This window comes from Mustela putorius, unplaced genomic scaffold (assembly GCF_011764305.1).
Source record: "Mustela putorius furo isolate JIRA1106 unplaced genomic scaffold, ASM1176430v1.1 tig00003875_pilon_pilon_pilon, whole genome shotgun sequence".
In the NCBI taxonomy this organism is placed as follows: Eukaryota; Metazoa; Chordata; class Mammalia; order Carnivora; family Mustelidae; genus Mustela; species Mustela putorius.
Window position 1 is genome coordinate 8,703,469 of NW_025422026.1, and position 17,174 is coordinate 8,720,642.

General features: G+C 43.4%; 1 protein-coding gene across 1 annotated transcript in view; it reads right to left on the minus strand.

Moving 5' to 3' along the window:
• The window catches only part of AGBL1 (AGBL carboxypeptidase 1), a 727,538-nt gene that overhangs the window by 341,548 nt on the left and 368,816 nt on the right, over positions 1-17,174 (minus strand). The window contains exon 19 of the mRNA XM_004774140.2: positions 13,219-13,348. Within this exon, the coding sequence (XP_004774197.2) occupies positions 13,219-13,348 (130 nt within the window). The remainder of the gene's footprint in view (positions 1-13,218; positions 13,349-17,174) is intronic.

The following is a 17,174-nucleotide window of genomic DNA, read 5'->3' on the forward strand; positions in this document are numbered from 1 at the left end:
GATTTCTTTTATATGATGCTCAGAAATAGGCAAAACTAATATGGTGGTAGAAATTAGGGTTGTGTTTATTTTGGGAAACAGGGTATTATTGTCTGATGTGTCTGGATTGCTGGTCAAGTTCTTTTTCTTGATTTGGTGGGGGTTACATGGTGAATACATTTTGAGACAGTTTATCAAGCTGTGCAGTAGTAATCTGTGTTCTTAAAATTAACAGATGATCCCTATGCATAGTGTGTTTCAAAAGAGACAGAAATCCTAATTTTTTTTTAAGATTTTTATTTATTTGACAGACACAGATCACAAGTAGGCAGAGAGACAGGCAGAGAGAGGAGGAAGCAGGCTCCCTGCTGAGCAGAGAGCCCGATGTGGGGCTCGATCCCAGGACTCTGGGATCGTGACCTGAGCCGAAGGCAGAGGCTTTAACCCACTGAGCCACCCAGGCGCCCCAGAAATCCTAATATTTTAAAGAGTTATTTCCTCACGTCGGTTCCTTAGTCTCTAGAAATCCAGCCGTTGCATATTAAGTTAAGGACACAGAGTAGGTACCTGAAGGTGTTTGTCAAATTTAAGATGCAGAATTGAGGGTACGTAATAGCAGAGCAAACAGGTAAGAGTGGAAATTGTTAAGTGGCAAAAAGAATAGGATTAGCAAAAATAGAAATACTTAAAGTGGAATAAATGCAATGTCCTACAATCAGATTCAAACAAGGGCCCAAGTGAAGGATTTACGTTTCGCTGAGAAGTAGATTTTGAATGAGAGATCCAGAGGTTTTTGATGGCAATTCATTCAGAATAAATCAGAGGCCACAGATGTCAAAAATTAATCTAATCACAACTGCCTATGGAGAAGTAAAGAGGCCATATATTAAGAGAACAATCAGTCCAATGTACCTCCTACTGGCCAATTTATGTCTAATAGAGTGTTTCTCATGCCTGAGTATGGCATTTTAGAAAATGCCAGGACACCTCAAGAAGGAGGAACCAGAAAGCCAGGAGAAATGGGAATGTCTGTAAACAACTAAAGATATGGGAGATGTTTATCCCAGAAGTAAAAAAAGGCTCAAAGGGGTCTTGATAGGAGACCCACAGATTTCCGAATTCTCCCAGTGGGAACATGAATAAATGTACTTGCTGTCAGAAAGCAGGAGAAGGCAAAAGGAAAGATCATGTGCACCCAGATTCCAGCTCTATGTTAAATTCAACAGTTGTTGAGTATCTATTGCTGGCAAGAAATAACTCTCCATGGTTATAGCTGTCTTGATATGCTGTGTCCCGCTTTTAAAAACTTCCGTTCTCTGGAAATGTTTCAGCAGAAGCCAGACGAATGGTTATCAGTGAAGTTGTTGGTGAAGTTAGACTGGATGATGATTTTTTTGGTGTGTGATTAAAGCCCTGAAGTTCACTGCATGAACAGGAATTTGTTAACAGCAGAAGGGCATCCCAGGATGCCCGGGGTGCACGAATAAAGCCATAAACACACACACACCTCAAAGAACACTAAAGGTCCAAGTGAGTTAATGGTCTGCCCAGCCACGGCCAAAGAGGAAGACCAGCTCTCTGATGGCAGCTTAGAACTGAGAAGCTGTGTTGCTCTGTTGATGGGCCATGGGAGTAGGGAAGCATCAGAGGTATCAGGACTGATTTTCTGGAAACAAGCTTGTTGAAGAACAAGCGGGGCTGATTTGCTCGGGAGCCAGAATGTGGGTTTTTGGACAGACCAAGTATGTATGAGATGAGGGTTTTGAGGACTAATGGATTCTAAATTGTTCTGTATGTTCACCTTCCTGTCCTTCTCTTTCTCCTGACTGTCAATAACAGACAGCTGCTGCTACTACATTGGGGGGATTGTTAAATTACATTTTAAATTTCCTGTTAGCAGAAAAGTATTTAAGTATTTTTTCTCTCCAACAAAACAAGAAAATAATTTTATCTTTCTTAATTGGGGTCTTTTAGTCTTGGTTTAGGTTGAAGTCTGATAAGAAAATAAATCTCCCCAGCGTCTAGAGATCACTGAGCTCTGGGTGCCAGAGCCAAAATGATCAGCAGATTTGGGAGGAGGGAGTCAGTTCAATGACAAGTCACATCCCACACAGGACACAAAGCAAAAGCAAAGAAACAGTGAATGAGCAGAGAAAGTCGTTCCCTAAAGAGTGGGGTAATCAAGCAAAGGCTCAGAGAAAAGCAGAACACAGAAAACATGGGGGTTGAAAGAAAAACATGAGAGATGGGAACAACAGTGCGGGCTCCTGGTGCTTTCCATTGCTCTAAGAATACAGGACTTCTTTCCTTCAAAACTCTCTATCTTCCTATTTGGGCTACTTTGAGCAAGACGCTGTTACTTCTAACCAACAGATCCCCTAGGCCAGTGTTTCTCCATCCTGTCTCTGCACTAAAGTCTCCTGAGATTATAAAAATACCGATGCCTGGAGCCCACCTCCAGAAAGTTTTAGTTAATTGGTCTGCAGTGACACCAGAACTGTGGGATTTTTTTAACTTTTCCAAGTGATTCTAACGCGCAGCTCGGGTTGAAAACCACTCTGGTCCCGTCAAGAGTTGAGAGCAGTGGATCTCACGTGTCAGGAGTGTTAGAATCGCCTGGAAGAGTTTCCAAAGTACAGTCTGTAAACCACTCCCCAGCAATAATGCGATTCAAGTAAGTCTGGGGTGGGCGCCGGGAGTTTGCATTTCTAGCAAGTCCTTGGTGATGCTGAGACCTTGGACCTAAGCCCATGTTTTGGAAGTCTCTAGGCTAACGGAACCAACAGAACCATTGGAGCTTTAATCCTCTGCTGTCACAAATTTGCCACCAACCTTTGCACCTCAGTGTCTCTATGTGAATTAAACACCCACCATTCTTATGAAAAGTGTGCAAAAAAAAAAAAAAAAAGAAGAAGAAGAAGAAGAAGAAGCTGTGTCTTAGCAACAGATTTCTCAATAAAGCCAGAAGCTTTGCCTTCGTGGTGACAGGGCACCCCTTAAATGCTCAAGTCAACTGAAGAAAAGAGTTTTCTTTCCCCCTCACCCCCAATCCTGACAGACTCTGGAAGCTGAGGTAAATGATGGAGTAGAGACCTAGTCACCTGTGGGACTGAGCCCTGCTTAGCCCTGGGACTTCTAGTGGCCTCTGGAGACTCAAAATAGAGGAGACGCTGACATTGTCCTGCTTTTGCTCAAATGACATCTCTAAAAATAAATGCTTGTTAATTATAAGAAACATGTATGCCTCTATACTATAGGTGGTAATTATAAGACAAATTATCAAGTTATTTCTGTTGAGGGAGCTTTTTCCTTCCAAAGGAAGACGTAGTACTTATTTTTCCTTTCGGTAGAATTCTGTGCCAGGTGGGTAGGAAGTGTGCCCAGTGGTGGCACTCGAACATTCATGGGCTAACCTATGGTCTTATCTTGCTTATTTATCAATTGACTCAGCAAATATTTACCGGATGCTTGCTTTGTGGCAGGAGAAATTAAAATGTTAATACAGCGTTATTCTTAATAGAACAATAGTTATTTTATTGAAGACTTATAACGCTTCAGATAATGAACTAAAAACTTAATACACATTATCTCATGATGAAGCAGGTGCTACCATTAACACCATTTTGCAGCCAAGAAAACTGAATTCAGATCAAATAAGTAACTTATCTTTTCCAGGCACACCCAAGTCTGCGCTTAAGTATGTGAATAAATATCTGAGCCCCAGTATGTCCTAACCCAGAATCCATGCTTCAAAACACTTTTTATTAAAGATTTTATTTATTTATTTGACAGAGAGATCACAAGTAGGCAGAGAGGCAGGCAGAGAGAGAGAAGGAAGCAGGCTCCCCACCAAGCAGAGAGCCCAATGTGGGGCTCAATTCCAGGACCTTGAGATCATGACCTGAGCCGAAGGCAGAGGTTTAACCCACTGAGCCACCCAGGCGTCACAATGCTTCAAAACACTTGTGAAATTTCTGTATTGCCTTTTCCAGGAACTTGTGTTCGGATGATCCCATGAGTAAAGAGGAAATCATATTGCCATGAGAGGAGGATGGAAGTAGAGGTAGAAACAGGGTCAATGGGAACCCAGATAAGGGGGTATGTGCACAAGTCCAGGTGTACCATTCACACTGTGCTCCATAATGATGGTGCCCATGAGGGTGTGCGATGTAGGGGTCCTAGGATTCTCGAGGCAGAGAATTTGAGTCTCACTGGGTGAGAGCCATCCAAGCCAAGGGAATGAGGAAGAAGGCATCATGGATCTGAGGAGTTTCACCCATTGAGAATAAGACTGCAGAGTGAAAGGAAAGGAGAATGGACCTCAGGGCTTAGGGCGGGCAGTGGGCAGATCAGTGATACCCCTGCACACCACTCTGGGATGTCTGGACATTTCTCCGAAGGTGATGAAGGAGCCATTAAAGTGTCTGCACGGGAGAAGCAGTATGGTCAGGTCACCAGGATAGGAGTTCGAAGAGTAGACTAGAGGGATGGACACCAGGCCCCAAGAGTTGACAAAGGCCTAGCTAATACAGCAGAAGTATGTGGCACTTAAGGAAGCTTAAGCATGGAGAGAAAGGAAGTTGAGTGAGAGGGGAAGGCAGTAAAATCTACAGGAGTTGGAGACAAAATGGATCTAGGGGCCAAGTGAGGAAGAGGTTAAGGATACTCCCTAGATTTCTGGCTTAAGTGAACAGGCAACATGATTGTGCTTTTCCCCAAGGCAAAGAATATAGGCAGGGATGAAGATCTGGAGGTTTCATTTCATTAAGTTGTGTTTTGCTTGAGCTGGAGTGGTTAGTTTTGAACTTGCTTGCCCTGGGCTAAACTGACTCCCCTGCGTCTCGCTTTCTCCATCAGCAAACTATATGGTGTTGATTGGATTACGATTTTGAAATCAGGCTCTTCTGCATCTCCCTGGTACCTTTGCCAATGAATTCTTGTCTGAGCTAAATTGCAAGGTTAATTTAATTCATGCAAACGTGAGTTCCATCATTTCTTGCTCAACAAAGAGATCGTTTGGGGCCACATTGCTATGCTCCTCACGCACCTTCCCCACCTTTTGCCTCCATTCCTTGGTCCCATTCTTGTTCCTCTGTAAGCTAATTGGGCCCTTTATGCAAGAGGTTAACCCCCATCTCAAATGCACCCCCCCACCCAGGCATTCTCCTGCTCCCCACAGCATACCTATCCCTGATTTGTGTTTACTGCTCTGCCAGCTTTAAGTTGCTGTGTTTTCCATTCCTGACATCTGGGTCTTATTCCCGCTTCCCAGCAGTGAGACCTCTGCATTATTTATGCCACTGCCACAGGAAAATGAAGGTGAGGCTGAACTGTGAGAAGGCACATTCTGGGGTATGTGATGGAAACCCAGAACAGCAATGCTTCCAATTAAGCCAAGCAAGGCTCACAAAGGCCCTGGAGACTCCAACGTGTGCACAATACTTTGCAGGCGGCATTCAGCCCAAGCTCGAGTGGAATATCTCTATGAGGGAAATGATATTGGTGGCATAGCCAACTGTCTTCCAAGAGCCCCATCTGCAAGACCAAATTTTCCAGACCTTTTACAGACAGTCATGCTTTCTCCTTAGTGTTTCATCTGAGTGACAGCAACATCCAGTCATGGCTGAGGCGAACCACAGGGGGCCTGGGCAGAATCTATTCCTAAGAGGAGATTTTACGCTCCATTCCCTTTCCTAAAGGGAAAGACCTTTACTAAAATTGGGCAACTATGGGCTAAGGTTCCAACATGGCCTTAGAAAAAGCAGCCTTTGCTTACAGATCACTTGGGTCCCCTCCAATGGCGAGCATGGGGCGATTATTTCACATTAAACTCAGAAGAAGCTTCAATAACTAACCAGCAATGAGACTGCCCAGAGTGGGACCCTTTATTACACGTTATAAAATGCTGGAGGACGTTTTCTGACATCCCATTGCTATGTATTACATTGTCCTTCTTTCCAAGATAATTTAATTACATGAAAATTAACATGAAACGTACAATCTAATACGTGGCTCTGTCTCGGACATAACAGTCTCCGGTAACTAATGTTAAGTTTAATATCTGCTATTTACTAGACTGCCTGATAGGTATCAGTCACACTGGTAAGATTTTACACACATCTACACTCAGTATCGACATCCTGTAAGGACGGTATCATCCAAATTTTCAGATGAGGTTCCCACTTCTCCTAAAGTTAAAGGAGGTTAACCGCCTGCCCATGGCCACCCATTACAAAGCAATGTTTCACCTCAGACTTTGATCAGTCTGGCTTTAAAGGTTTTCCACAATAAAATATTTTAAATCATCGGACGTGCCAGTGATGAAGAAAAATATAACAAGATTGTCAATTACCAATATTCAGATGGAACTACTGGGCTTACTCTGAGCTCCTACCTTGGCTAATTTCCACTCCCTGTCTCTGGCTGGCTGGACCTCTGTGAGCAGTGAGGGGGATACCCTGAAAGGGCATTCAGAAGGTTCCTCAGGAGTTAGAACTGTTCCTTTTCCCCACTTTTAGAGGTGGGAGGGAGAGAAGCATCAGCCCAGGTGTCACGTTTGGACACAGTCCCAGTGATCTGACAGCCTGGGTGAGGCCACTGCCTTCTGTCTCACTCAGTTATAGGTACTGAGGCTCTCAATGTAGAAGCATTGATCTACCCATTTTGTGCACCACTCCCAATCAGGGTAGATGGGTTATTGGGACCCTTGTCTTCCCCAAGACGTGGGGCCTAGACTAATCTTTTTGACCCATTGTGGATGTCCAGGTTGTCTGGATAAGCCCAGAGGGTGGATAAAAATGCTGACCCACTACCATGTTTACTTCCTCCATGTAAGAAGGCTTACCTCAGTTTCCTGATTTGCATTCCTATCTTCAAGGGCTGTCAGTAGTCTTGGCCCCCGAGGCTCTCTTGGGCTTTATGGTTGGCAACTCCCACTTTCTGGGTCTAGAACTTTGAGGTCTACATCCAGTGCCATTTGCTGTGATCAATGTTACCTTGCTCCACTCACCAACCAGTCCTCCTCAAACATGTGTACTGAGCAGATGCAGCACAAGTCCCCTGTTTCTTCACCTGATGTCTGTTTTTACCTGTAGCCCTCCCTCGTAGACAGCAGTCTTATGGCAAAATTAGCCCATCTGGTCCTGTCTCCACACATTTCTTGCCTCCTCCCCATTCCACAAGCTCTAGGCAGAAGCACCATCACATTCATTTAGGGAACTACCCTCCTACTTTCCCCTCCACTCAACCTCATAGCTTTATTCTGTCTCACAAAAATATGACAAAGAGGGAACTGGCTCAAAGTTCTTTGAAAAATCTGACTGACCCTCCCCGTGGCACATAGAAAACCCCAGATTTCCACCCCTGTGATGCACACAAAAGATACATTAGAGATACCAGCAAGGGAGAAAGAAGAAAACTTCTCTGCTTGTCAACATAAATTTATTCAAGAAACTTTAGCAATTCACTTAAATGTGAAAGTACTAGTGTCTATAAAAATATCTACAGAACATGGTTTCTGGTATTTAGAGAAGCACTGTTTAATCTGTATTCTGATACAGTGGGAACAATTTTAAATAAAAGAATATGGAATCAAATTTAATTTTTTTTCACCCAGGACCTCCAAGAACATTCTGTACCCCCCCAAACCATATCCTTACACAAGAAAAGAGGGGAATTCTAGATGTAGTACCTTAGCATGAATCAACAAAAATGAGCAAAAATAACACTTGTCCTTCTGCCACTTCTGAGGCATAAAGTGGAAATAAATAGTGAGTATAGTGTATCTTGAGGCCTTGGGGAACTCAGGTTTTAGGAAAAGACATGCCATACATTCCTGCAATCTCCTTTTGTGTCTCTTAGAAGAAGCTGATTAACTAAAAACATATGCCGGAGGGACAGAATAAGACCAGGAAAATCATTTAAGTAGCTAAAAATTCTGTTCCACTGGGCCCCAGAGAAAGATAAAACCAAAATATGCCCACCCCATCCCTTGGCAGAAAGCGGCCTAGTTTGTAGAAGTTGTAAATGGAAATCAATGAGCTCTTCAAAGAGCACTGAAATCCCTTTACCAGCACGTACTCCTATAGTGAGATCCAGGAGGGAAGAATCGATATTGCTCCTAATTCCAAAGCCCAGATTCTTCATAGAGACACAGGGGCCAGGCCAGCTGCAACACAGAAGCCTAGAAGAGGCTGTTGGCCTGCCTTCTTGGGAGCCTGAGGGAGACTCACAGCTTTCTTCCAATCCCCCTAGCCATGTCCACACCTCTTTGTGGGGACCTCCCCAAAGAGGAACAGATTCAGTGTCTCCTACTAGCTGATAGTGGTGGAGTCTGTTATTTGGGCTTCTCTGCTGGCATGCCTTGTCCTTTGGCTGGACATTTCTGACTCATAAATAGATCTTTCTCCTACAGCCTTTCCACTCTGCTGTGTGCATGACTGCATGTTGGTCTGCCTCATTTTGGGCAGGTCCCTTTGTCTCCTAGCTGTGCTTCAAATCCCTGTGACTATGCTCTGATTTGTTTCTCTTTAATTTTCTGTATTTATGTAAATATGTGCCTACAGTGACATGCACAGACCACGAATGACTTTTCAGTCAATGAGTTTGGGTGTAAGTGACTCTTTAATTGAGATATAGAACATTTGTACTCAAAAGTCCATTATTGGATCCCTTGCTAGAGGCAACCAACATTCTGATTCCTCGATCTTGAACTTTACATAAGTAGAAACAGAGGAGTGTATACCCCCTAGTGTCTATCCTATGTCACTCAACATGCTTCTGAAGTCCGTCTATTATTGCATGTGCCAGCAGCTCATTACTGCTGGGTTCTGTCTTGTTTATTTCTTACTGAATAGTATTCCAATGTATGAGCATACTCTTATTCACTATGCTTCTGGGTTTTAAATCCAACACCTGGAACAGAATTTTTGACCCTCTCTTATAAATTAGAGACAGAAAATCGGGCTCAACAAAATGGGAAAGAGACTATAATGACAGTGTCATATCAAACGACAGCAAGTAATAAGAAGTGTTCCTTCCTTTGCCCCTTGCAATCACCCCAACTGCAGAAAACTTGTCAGAACACCAGTTTCATAAGGAAGAACATCTAAGAGATCACAGGCAGTCCTGTTGACCCTCTGGGAAAAGACTATTATATTTATGTACTTTACTGTAATAAAAACAGACAAACAAACAAACAAAAACTCTTATTAATCCTTCAAGTGCAGGTTACGTGGCATCTCTCCTCTCTGGTTTTTCCATAACCTTGAGGGAAGATGACTCAACCCCTTATTTGTGTTCCTACAACAACTCACATGGAGTTTTGTTGCAGTTTTTACCATTTTGTACTTCTTGGTTCTTTGCAGACCCGACTTTCTAACAAAGTAAACTACAGAAACCACCTTCCCCCATGTGTGCAAAAAAAGGACCATCTTTTTCCTTTCTGGTGATTATACACACTTGCTGTAGAAGAATGGACACATGGATGACTGCCCAGATGGATGGGTGGGTGGATGGGTGAATGGGTGTATGGATGAGTGGATGAATGAATGGATGGATGGATGGGTAGGTGGTTGGATAGGTGGATGAGTAGGTCAATGGCTAGATGGGTGAATGGATGTATGGATGGGTGGATGAATGAATGAATGAATGAATGAATGAATGAATGGATGGATGGGTGGATGGATGGGTGGATGAGTAGATCAATGGCTGGATGGGTGGATGGATGGGTGAATGGGTATATGGACGGATAGATGGATGAGTGGATGAATGAGTGGATGGGTGGATAGATGGGTAGATGGGTGGACTGACGGATGGATGGATGGATGAATGAGTGGATGGGTGGATGAGTAGGTGCATGATTGGATGGATGGATAGATGCATGGGTGGATGGGTGGATGGATGGATGGATGAAACAATATGTAAATACTGCCATACTGTCTACAAACTCAATGATCTGTCTGGTCTTCAGCAACCCCTGGCAGTATCAGGATACTTCTTTCTCTCACTATCTCACATTCTCATTGGTTCTGGGAGTTCAAATTATTCTACTTACCAACAGGCAAATGTCCGAGTACCACCTACAGGTTATATCTCCTAGCCACCAGAAGTAGCTTCCTGATACTTTCATTCCTATGAGCTAGAGGTTGGACAGAGTCAGTTAATCTATAACCACGTAGCCCAAGAGCCAATCTGGACACCATGGTTAAGTTTCTGTGTCCAGGACAGGTCTGGCTCTAGTAAGAGTGGCACTGCTTCTGCTGTCAGCAGGCAGCTGGTTAAATACAGCCTCACAGGGAACTAAAAGGTGATGTTGAGCCCATTAGAGAGTTTTGTAACACTCTGGATAGCATTTAGTACTCAGCTGTTTCTCACCCACCTCTCAGATGCTCCCAGCAGGAAACAAGTCTGTAGCTGTCATGTTTACAGTTAATTAATGTTTATTTATATTTTTTAAACAAGGCATTCACCTGTCGCGCTTTAAAATAAATGTTCTGCTCTTCAATTAGAGGTTGTCAGAGTAGAGAAGAATCCTGTTTGTTATTGGTTGAATGCGTGTATATTTAAATGTGTATCAGGTAAGGACCTCTTTCCCTGTAATCTCTCTTCTCACAGAGGCTAAGTTTTCTTTTCTCGGAGAACACATCCTTCCCAGGTCTTGATTGTAAGATTGGTGTTCTGCTATATAGGCCATGACCTTGCTTCTAGAGGGTAGACAACATAGATTATAATGTCTCCTTAGATGGGGTGGCGAGAATTAGCATGAAAATACTGCACATTGCACAGTGTAGAACATGGATTTTAAAGGAGAAAGGACATTGTTACATTGGCTGTTCTCTTTGTAGTCAAGTATTGCCTCAAACCTTGCACATTGCCAAGAAAGGTCTGGCTCCTGAGAGATCACTTGAACACTCTTAGAATAGTCTTCTAGACAAGACTGTCTTCTTTACCAGGACCTTGGGTCATGCCGATGGTTGATGCTGACAGTATAATCTATGGTGAAGGTCTTGGGCCATAATGTGTCAGTTTGACCTTTAAAGGGGCTGGAGACGGAGTATCTAAGATCAGCCATGTGGGGTTATTACTATAACTGAGCCCCAACAAAAATCCTGGACATCAAAGCTCAGATGAACTTTCCTGGTTGGCAATACTCTCTATGTTACCACACATCACTGCTGAATTAAGCTTTGTCCATACAGCTCCACAGGGAGCCGATGCCTAGAAACCTACCATTGTCTCTCCTGGGTTCTGCCCTATGCACTCTTTACCTTTGCTGCTTTTAATCTGTATCCCTTCACCATAATAAACTATAATTATAAGCACAGTAGCTATTCTGAGTTCTGTTTGTCCTGGGGAATCAGTGAACCAGAGGATAGTCTTGGGGACCCTCTCTCAGAGAGTATGTGATAAAGATAGACTGGGTTCCAGGGTAGAAAACAGGTCAGAACTGAATGCCAACTCTGCCATATACCTCCTGATGATCTCAGGAAAATCACTTGACCCCTTAGTCTTTTTGAGACTATAGTAAGAATCTATACTAGATACTCACCAAATATTTCAATAAATATTCATTGAACGTGCCACCATTTTAATCACATAGTGTATGTTCAGACAGTGGTTAATGGGAGAGGTGATTGTTTGGCCCATCTGTGGGCTTCCCCATACTATTTTATGTTCTGTGGTTAGACAAGCACTTGAAGTCTGGACGTATGCCCCCTCGATACTTTTGCAGAGAATACATTCACAGTTTGTAGCTGATAAATTATTGTTCTTAGACCATTAACTTGGCTGTCATTGCTTCCTTCCTTATCCTAAGCAGAGGCCTCTGGTTCCAAATACACACCTTCATCAATTGATGATGAAATTACAACCTGTTAAGTCCATCATCAATTGAAAATATCATACACTGAAAATGTATTTAATACACCTAACCTACCAAACACAGCTTAGCCTCCCCTCCCCCCAGCACTCAGGACACTTACATTAGCACACAGTCGGGTGAAATCATCTAACACAAGGCCTATTTTATAATAAAGGGCTGATTATCTCATGTAGTTTATTGAACACCATACTGAAACTGAACAACAGAATGGCTGCATGGGTACCGAAATGTGGTACCGGTAGAGGCTGCTCATCCTCCTGATCTTGTGGCGGGCTGGGAGCTCTGGTTTGCTGCCGCTGCCCAGCAGCACAAGGGAGGATCAAACCATGTGCCTCTTGCCTGGGAAAAGACCAAAGGTCAAAATATAAAAAATGGTTCCTACTGAATGTGAATCAGCTTCACTTGATAGTAAAGAAAAAAAAAAAAAATCCTAAGTGGGAACCATCAGTAAGTGGGGGCGGGGGGTGGACGATCCGTCATGTTTTCTCTCAATTGTACAGTTGCTAAACCCGACACATAAAAGTACCTGGGACAGTACCAGGATCATCTCTGGAACGGAGTGAGTACTACTTGAACATTAATATGAACATCGAGAGCATTTCTTCCAAACACTACTTATTAGATACATATTCTTTGTTGACCAATAACTTAAAACCCAGAAAAATAAAGACATAGAAAATGGGATAAAATGCAATTTTTGTACACCTCTTACCAACGGGTGTTGAACCAATGTTTTCCACTATTGTGGATTAAACTGTGTCCCCCCGCCCCAAAAAATAAAAAGCATGTTGAAGCTCTATTCTCAGTGCCTGTGAATGGGACCTCATTTAGAGACAAGTCTTTGAAGAGGAAATCGAGTTCAGATGAGGCCTTACTCACTGTGGTGGCCCCTAATGAAGTCACCCCAATCCAGTGACTGCTGTCTTATGAGAAGAGGGAAGTCTGTACACAGACACGAAGACACACACACATACACACACACAGGATGGTAGAGGGTTGAGACTGGCTGCCACAAGCCAAAGGATACTCGGGACCCCCCAGCAATCAGCTGAAGCCAGGAATAGGCATGGAGGGTTTTCCCTAGAGCCTTTGGAGATATCATGGCTGGCTGATGTCCTGATCTTAGATGTCTAGCTTCCAGAAAAGTGAGAGAATGTGTTTCTGTTCTGCTTCAAGGTACTCAGTCTGTGGTGCTTTATTATGGCAGCCCTAGGAAATGAATACATCCCCCCATTAAAGCCTGTCACACATAGGTCTTTGGCTTGTATCTGGGTTTCTTTCCTTGACAGAAAGTAAGCTTCCTCGTGAAAGATGGAAGGAACCAGCCAAGAGTGTGGAGGCAGAAGGAAGTGACTCACCCTGGGACTTCGGCCAACACTGCTCAGGTAGTACAGGAGCCCTTTGGCGTGGTAGATCGTTGGCTGGAGACGAGCGCTGGGAGAGAGCCACTGTCTGTTCAAATCCTCCCCTTTCAGTGAGCATCTGTGGCTGCGGGAACAAACAAGGAGCAAATAAATACTCGTCGAGAAGAAAATAACTCGAGAAAATAGAGCTCGACAAGACAAACAAACTAATGAATCCCGCGTCCCTCTGACTTCTGCCCAATTGGCATCCATTGCAGATGTCCAGAAAGCTGCGGATCTGTCATTCAAGCTCCCCAAGGGTTGGGATTATTCCCAGGCCCCAAAAAGAAATGGGAGCCATATTTGACTTGCTACTGGGTTATCGCCGTTTCAGGACAAAGTTTGGGTAATGATAGTTCCCCGTTACATGCATCTACAGAGAATGAGTTCGATACATTTTTCTGGGCTCTGGGACCTTCAATTCTACAAATAATTAAGTTGAGCTCAAACTGTCACGCCGGGTGCATTATATACACTATTTCCGGCTGGTCCAATAAGTCTGCCAGGTAGATAGTACTGCATCCCAGTGAAGAGACTAGAATTTCAAAATGATTACAAAAATGGCCCAAGATCCCATAATTAAGAGCTAGGCTGCATGCCCAGGGCTGTTTGCCTCTGAGAAAGCATACAGCTCTTTCTCCCGTCTTATCCATACACGTGGCGCTGCACACTTGACCTTTACCCAGAGAGCCCGGGTATCTTTTGCGAAGACATCATGACACATGAGCGGAGTCATCCGTCCCCTCCTTTGGGAAACGGAGATGTCCACACTCGAAAGCATCAAGTCACTTTACAAAGTCGACGCAGCTCGTTATGAGAGCGCGGCTGGTGATTCAGGGGGAAGCCAAGACGCTGAGCTGTCAGGTCATCCAAAAAAAGAGATGCTCTGAAACGACCAAGTGCAGCCAGCCCAAGCTCGGGGAGGCCCCCAGCAGGCCTGCGACGATGCTATTTACTCAGGAGAGCTAATGGGAGAGCCACCACGAATGGAGGGGAGGCAGCCCGGCATCCCCCACGCCCAGGCCACATCTCCTGCAGCCCTAGTCCTTCCGCACATCAGGTCTTTCCAACAGGTCACAGATCCCTCAGAGCAACCCTGTCCGCTGTCCCTTTGCCAGGCCACTCCCTTCTGCTCCTATTAGTTACAAGACCTGCCCGAGTTCCCCTTAATCAGTTTCTCATAAACCACTTTGGGCGGGGTTTTACTGTTATTTAGTTATTTTTACCTCTCTTTCCTTGGACGGTGAGCCTCCTGGGGGCCGGAACAGTGCTTTGTTACCATCAAAACCCTAATATAGTAACTGCTAAAATCAGTATTCGGTAAATAATTTGGAAGGAATAAATGCACTAGCACTTAAATATAGAACCAGATACGTTTTCTGTGGTTTTTTTTTTTTTAATCACTATTTTCAATAAATCTTGGAGGTGGAAGGAAAAAGGTTCAGCCTCCTTCTTTCACCACTTTCTCGTCTTCGTGTTTCTGAAATTATCTTTAAATATTAGTTTCTTGGTGCTTGTCAGCCTCCTCTTACAGATCGTTAGAAACTAAAAATCTTTAGATTAATCATTTATCCTGATCTCACCATTAAAATATTTTGACTTGAGAAATAGTAGGTTTTTTTCACCTTCTTTTGTGATTTTTTTGTCCTTTTCTTGCTATTTTTTTTTCTCCCTCCCTCTTTTTAATAGCAATGGCATCTAGAAATAGGGTTTATCTGTTCTGCCTGGCGACCAGGGATGGAGGTAAGACATAAAGGAGATCTTGAACAGTGATAGCAGCGGAAAGAAGCAGTTGTCCCAGACTTGGTCCCGAGCGTATTTGCTGTGTTTAAATGAATTTCTTTTCTCAAATCAAGGTACTCGCAGGCACAACATCCCTGAGCCCTGGGATACGAACCGCTCTGTGATTCTCCTTGCCTGGACCTGGTTTCTCATCAACACTGGGGATTTGTGTTTTTTCTTAGTAACATCAAAAGTGATGAAATCAGTAAGACCCTTTAAAAGCACTTCCATCTGTATAAATGAAAATGCAGGCAATGTATATATCCAGTAACCATCACTCCCATGTCAACTCTCTCTTTCCATGTGCTCCTTGGAGAACATGTGTGCGGACAATGACTCTGTGGAGAACATGTGTGGGGACAATGTCTACATGAGAAAATGCTCACAGCAAAAGTAGAAAAAAGTAAAGCTTGTGTTGCAGTCACAATAAGCCCTGGATTAGGGTTAAGAGGACGACTCCCAACTCACAGTCCTATCGCTGGATATGGGATTTGGGATTCTCTTTGAGAGTCAACAGCCTCATAGGCAAAAAATATAAAAATATGTGTAGCCCACTTCCCCGAATTATGCTGAAGATCAAATGAAATGATATTTCCATGGGGAAATATCTACAGAACTCTCTCTCTACCTGTGCCTCTCTTTAGGTCATGCCCATACCTATATCCATATGCGCATCCCCATCTCTATCTAAATTTACATCTTTGTCCCCATCTAGAAGGCTCAGGGATGCACAGCAACACATGAGCAACGTTCATTGGTTGCTCACCTCACCCTAATTTTTTTTCATTATGTAGAATAATGAAGGAGCTCTATACAGGTTGATTGGAAGGGATCCTATTGGCTAGGAACCCCAAACAAGAGGCTGTGGTCCAATGACCAGCTCACTTGAGCAGACTTAGAGGTGGAAGCTATGAGACTAAAAAGAAAAGAATCAATCTAAGAAAAAAAATTCTGAGGCAGTAACAATGTAAATTTTTAATTGGACTACAGGCTGTTAAACAGTGCAGAGGGGGCTGGTGGATGGCATCTGAGATTATCTAATTATGTGGATTTGGAGAAATGACCCATGTAAGATGGAGGAAAGCCATCATCTTTGGGTAAATTTTGTTGTGCAGGGTATGGAGAGAGCGATGCATTCATTCCCTTTGTACCCATAGGTTGTGTGGATTTGGAAGCCCATGTGTTTGTATTTGTACTCAGGGCTCTCTGCATGGCTATGATTTGGAGAGTATCTCTGGGTCTGCCTATTGCTACAGCAGTCCCTGTATCTATGCAAGCGCAGATTATCACAATATGTACTACACGTAACTTGAGTGCTTTTCCTTTTAAAGCAAATCCATTTGCTTCCAATCTCCAAATCCATTTGGCATTTTGTGTTAATAATATCAGAGATTCATGCAGTCAGAGAAACTGCCGCTGTTCTTCCCAGAGATTTGTTTTAAGCATTTGAAGATGAAACGTACCCAATCTTATTATCTACTGTAGCGTTTCTGAAATGACAGCTGCTCCCACTATGTGGAGAGAATTAGCAGATGGGCAGCTATGACTGGCTGGCAATAAATTCAGTGCCTCTAATTTCTGAAAAGGGGTCATCCCTCAAATAGAGTTTAAAGTCCTGCTTTGCTTATAAGAATAAAAGAGTGAGCATTGCTACTTTTTGAAAACTGCAAACTTACAGAGGAAAAAAAAAAAAAAAAAAAAGAAGAAACACTTCTTTATGGTTCTAATAGGTGACACTAATTGATCCAACAAGTCTTCCCTATATTTAAAGCTTTAGTTTAACTACAGTCTAGTTTAAGACAATGCTCATATGCACTGAACATGCTAGAGCTTGGGTGAAAAACCATCTGGTTTGTCCAGGAACGTTTCAGTTTTAGCTCTGAAAATGCTACCTCCCCGAGAACCCCTCAGTTTCCGGAAATCTGGAGCAGTTGGTCCCCTCAAAGCCAGATCTCAAATTCTGAAAGGTGTTTCCAAGGTAGGATGTGGGCCAAAATTTGCCCTGTTTCACACTGACTTTGAATGTTTTAGGTGGGACGTGTACCTTCCCACCAGCCTGCCTGTTTCTACCACTTACTGCTTTTACATACATGTTCGGCACCTGTTTTTTCAGGCATTAACATCCTGTG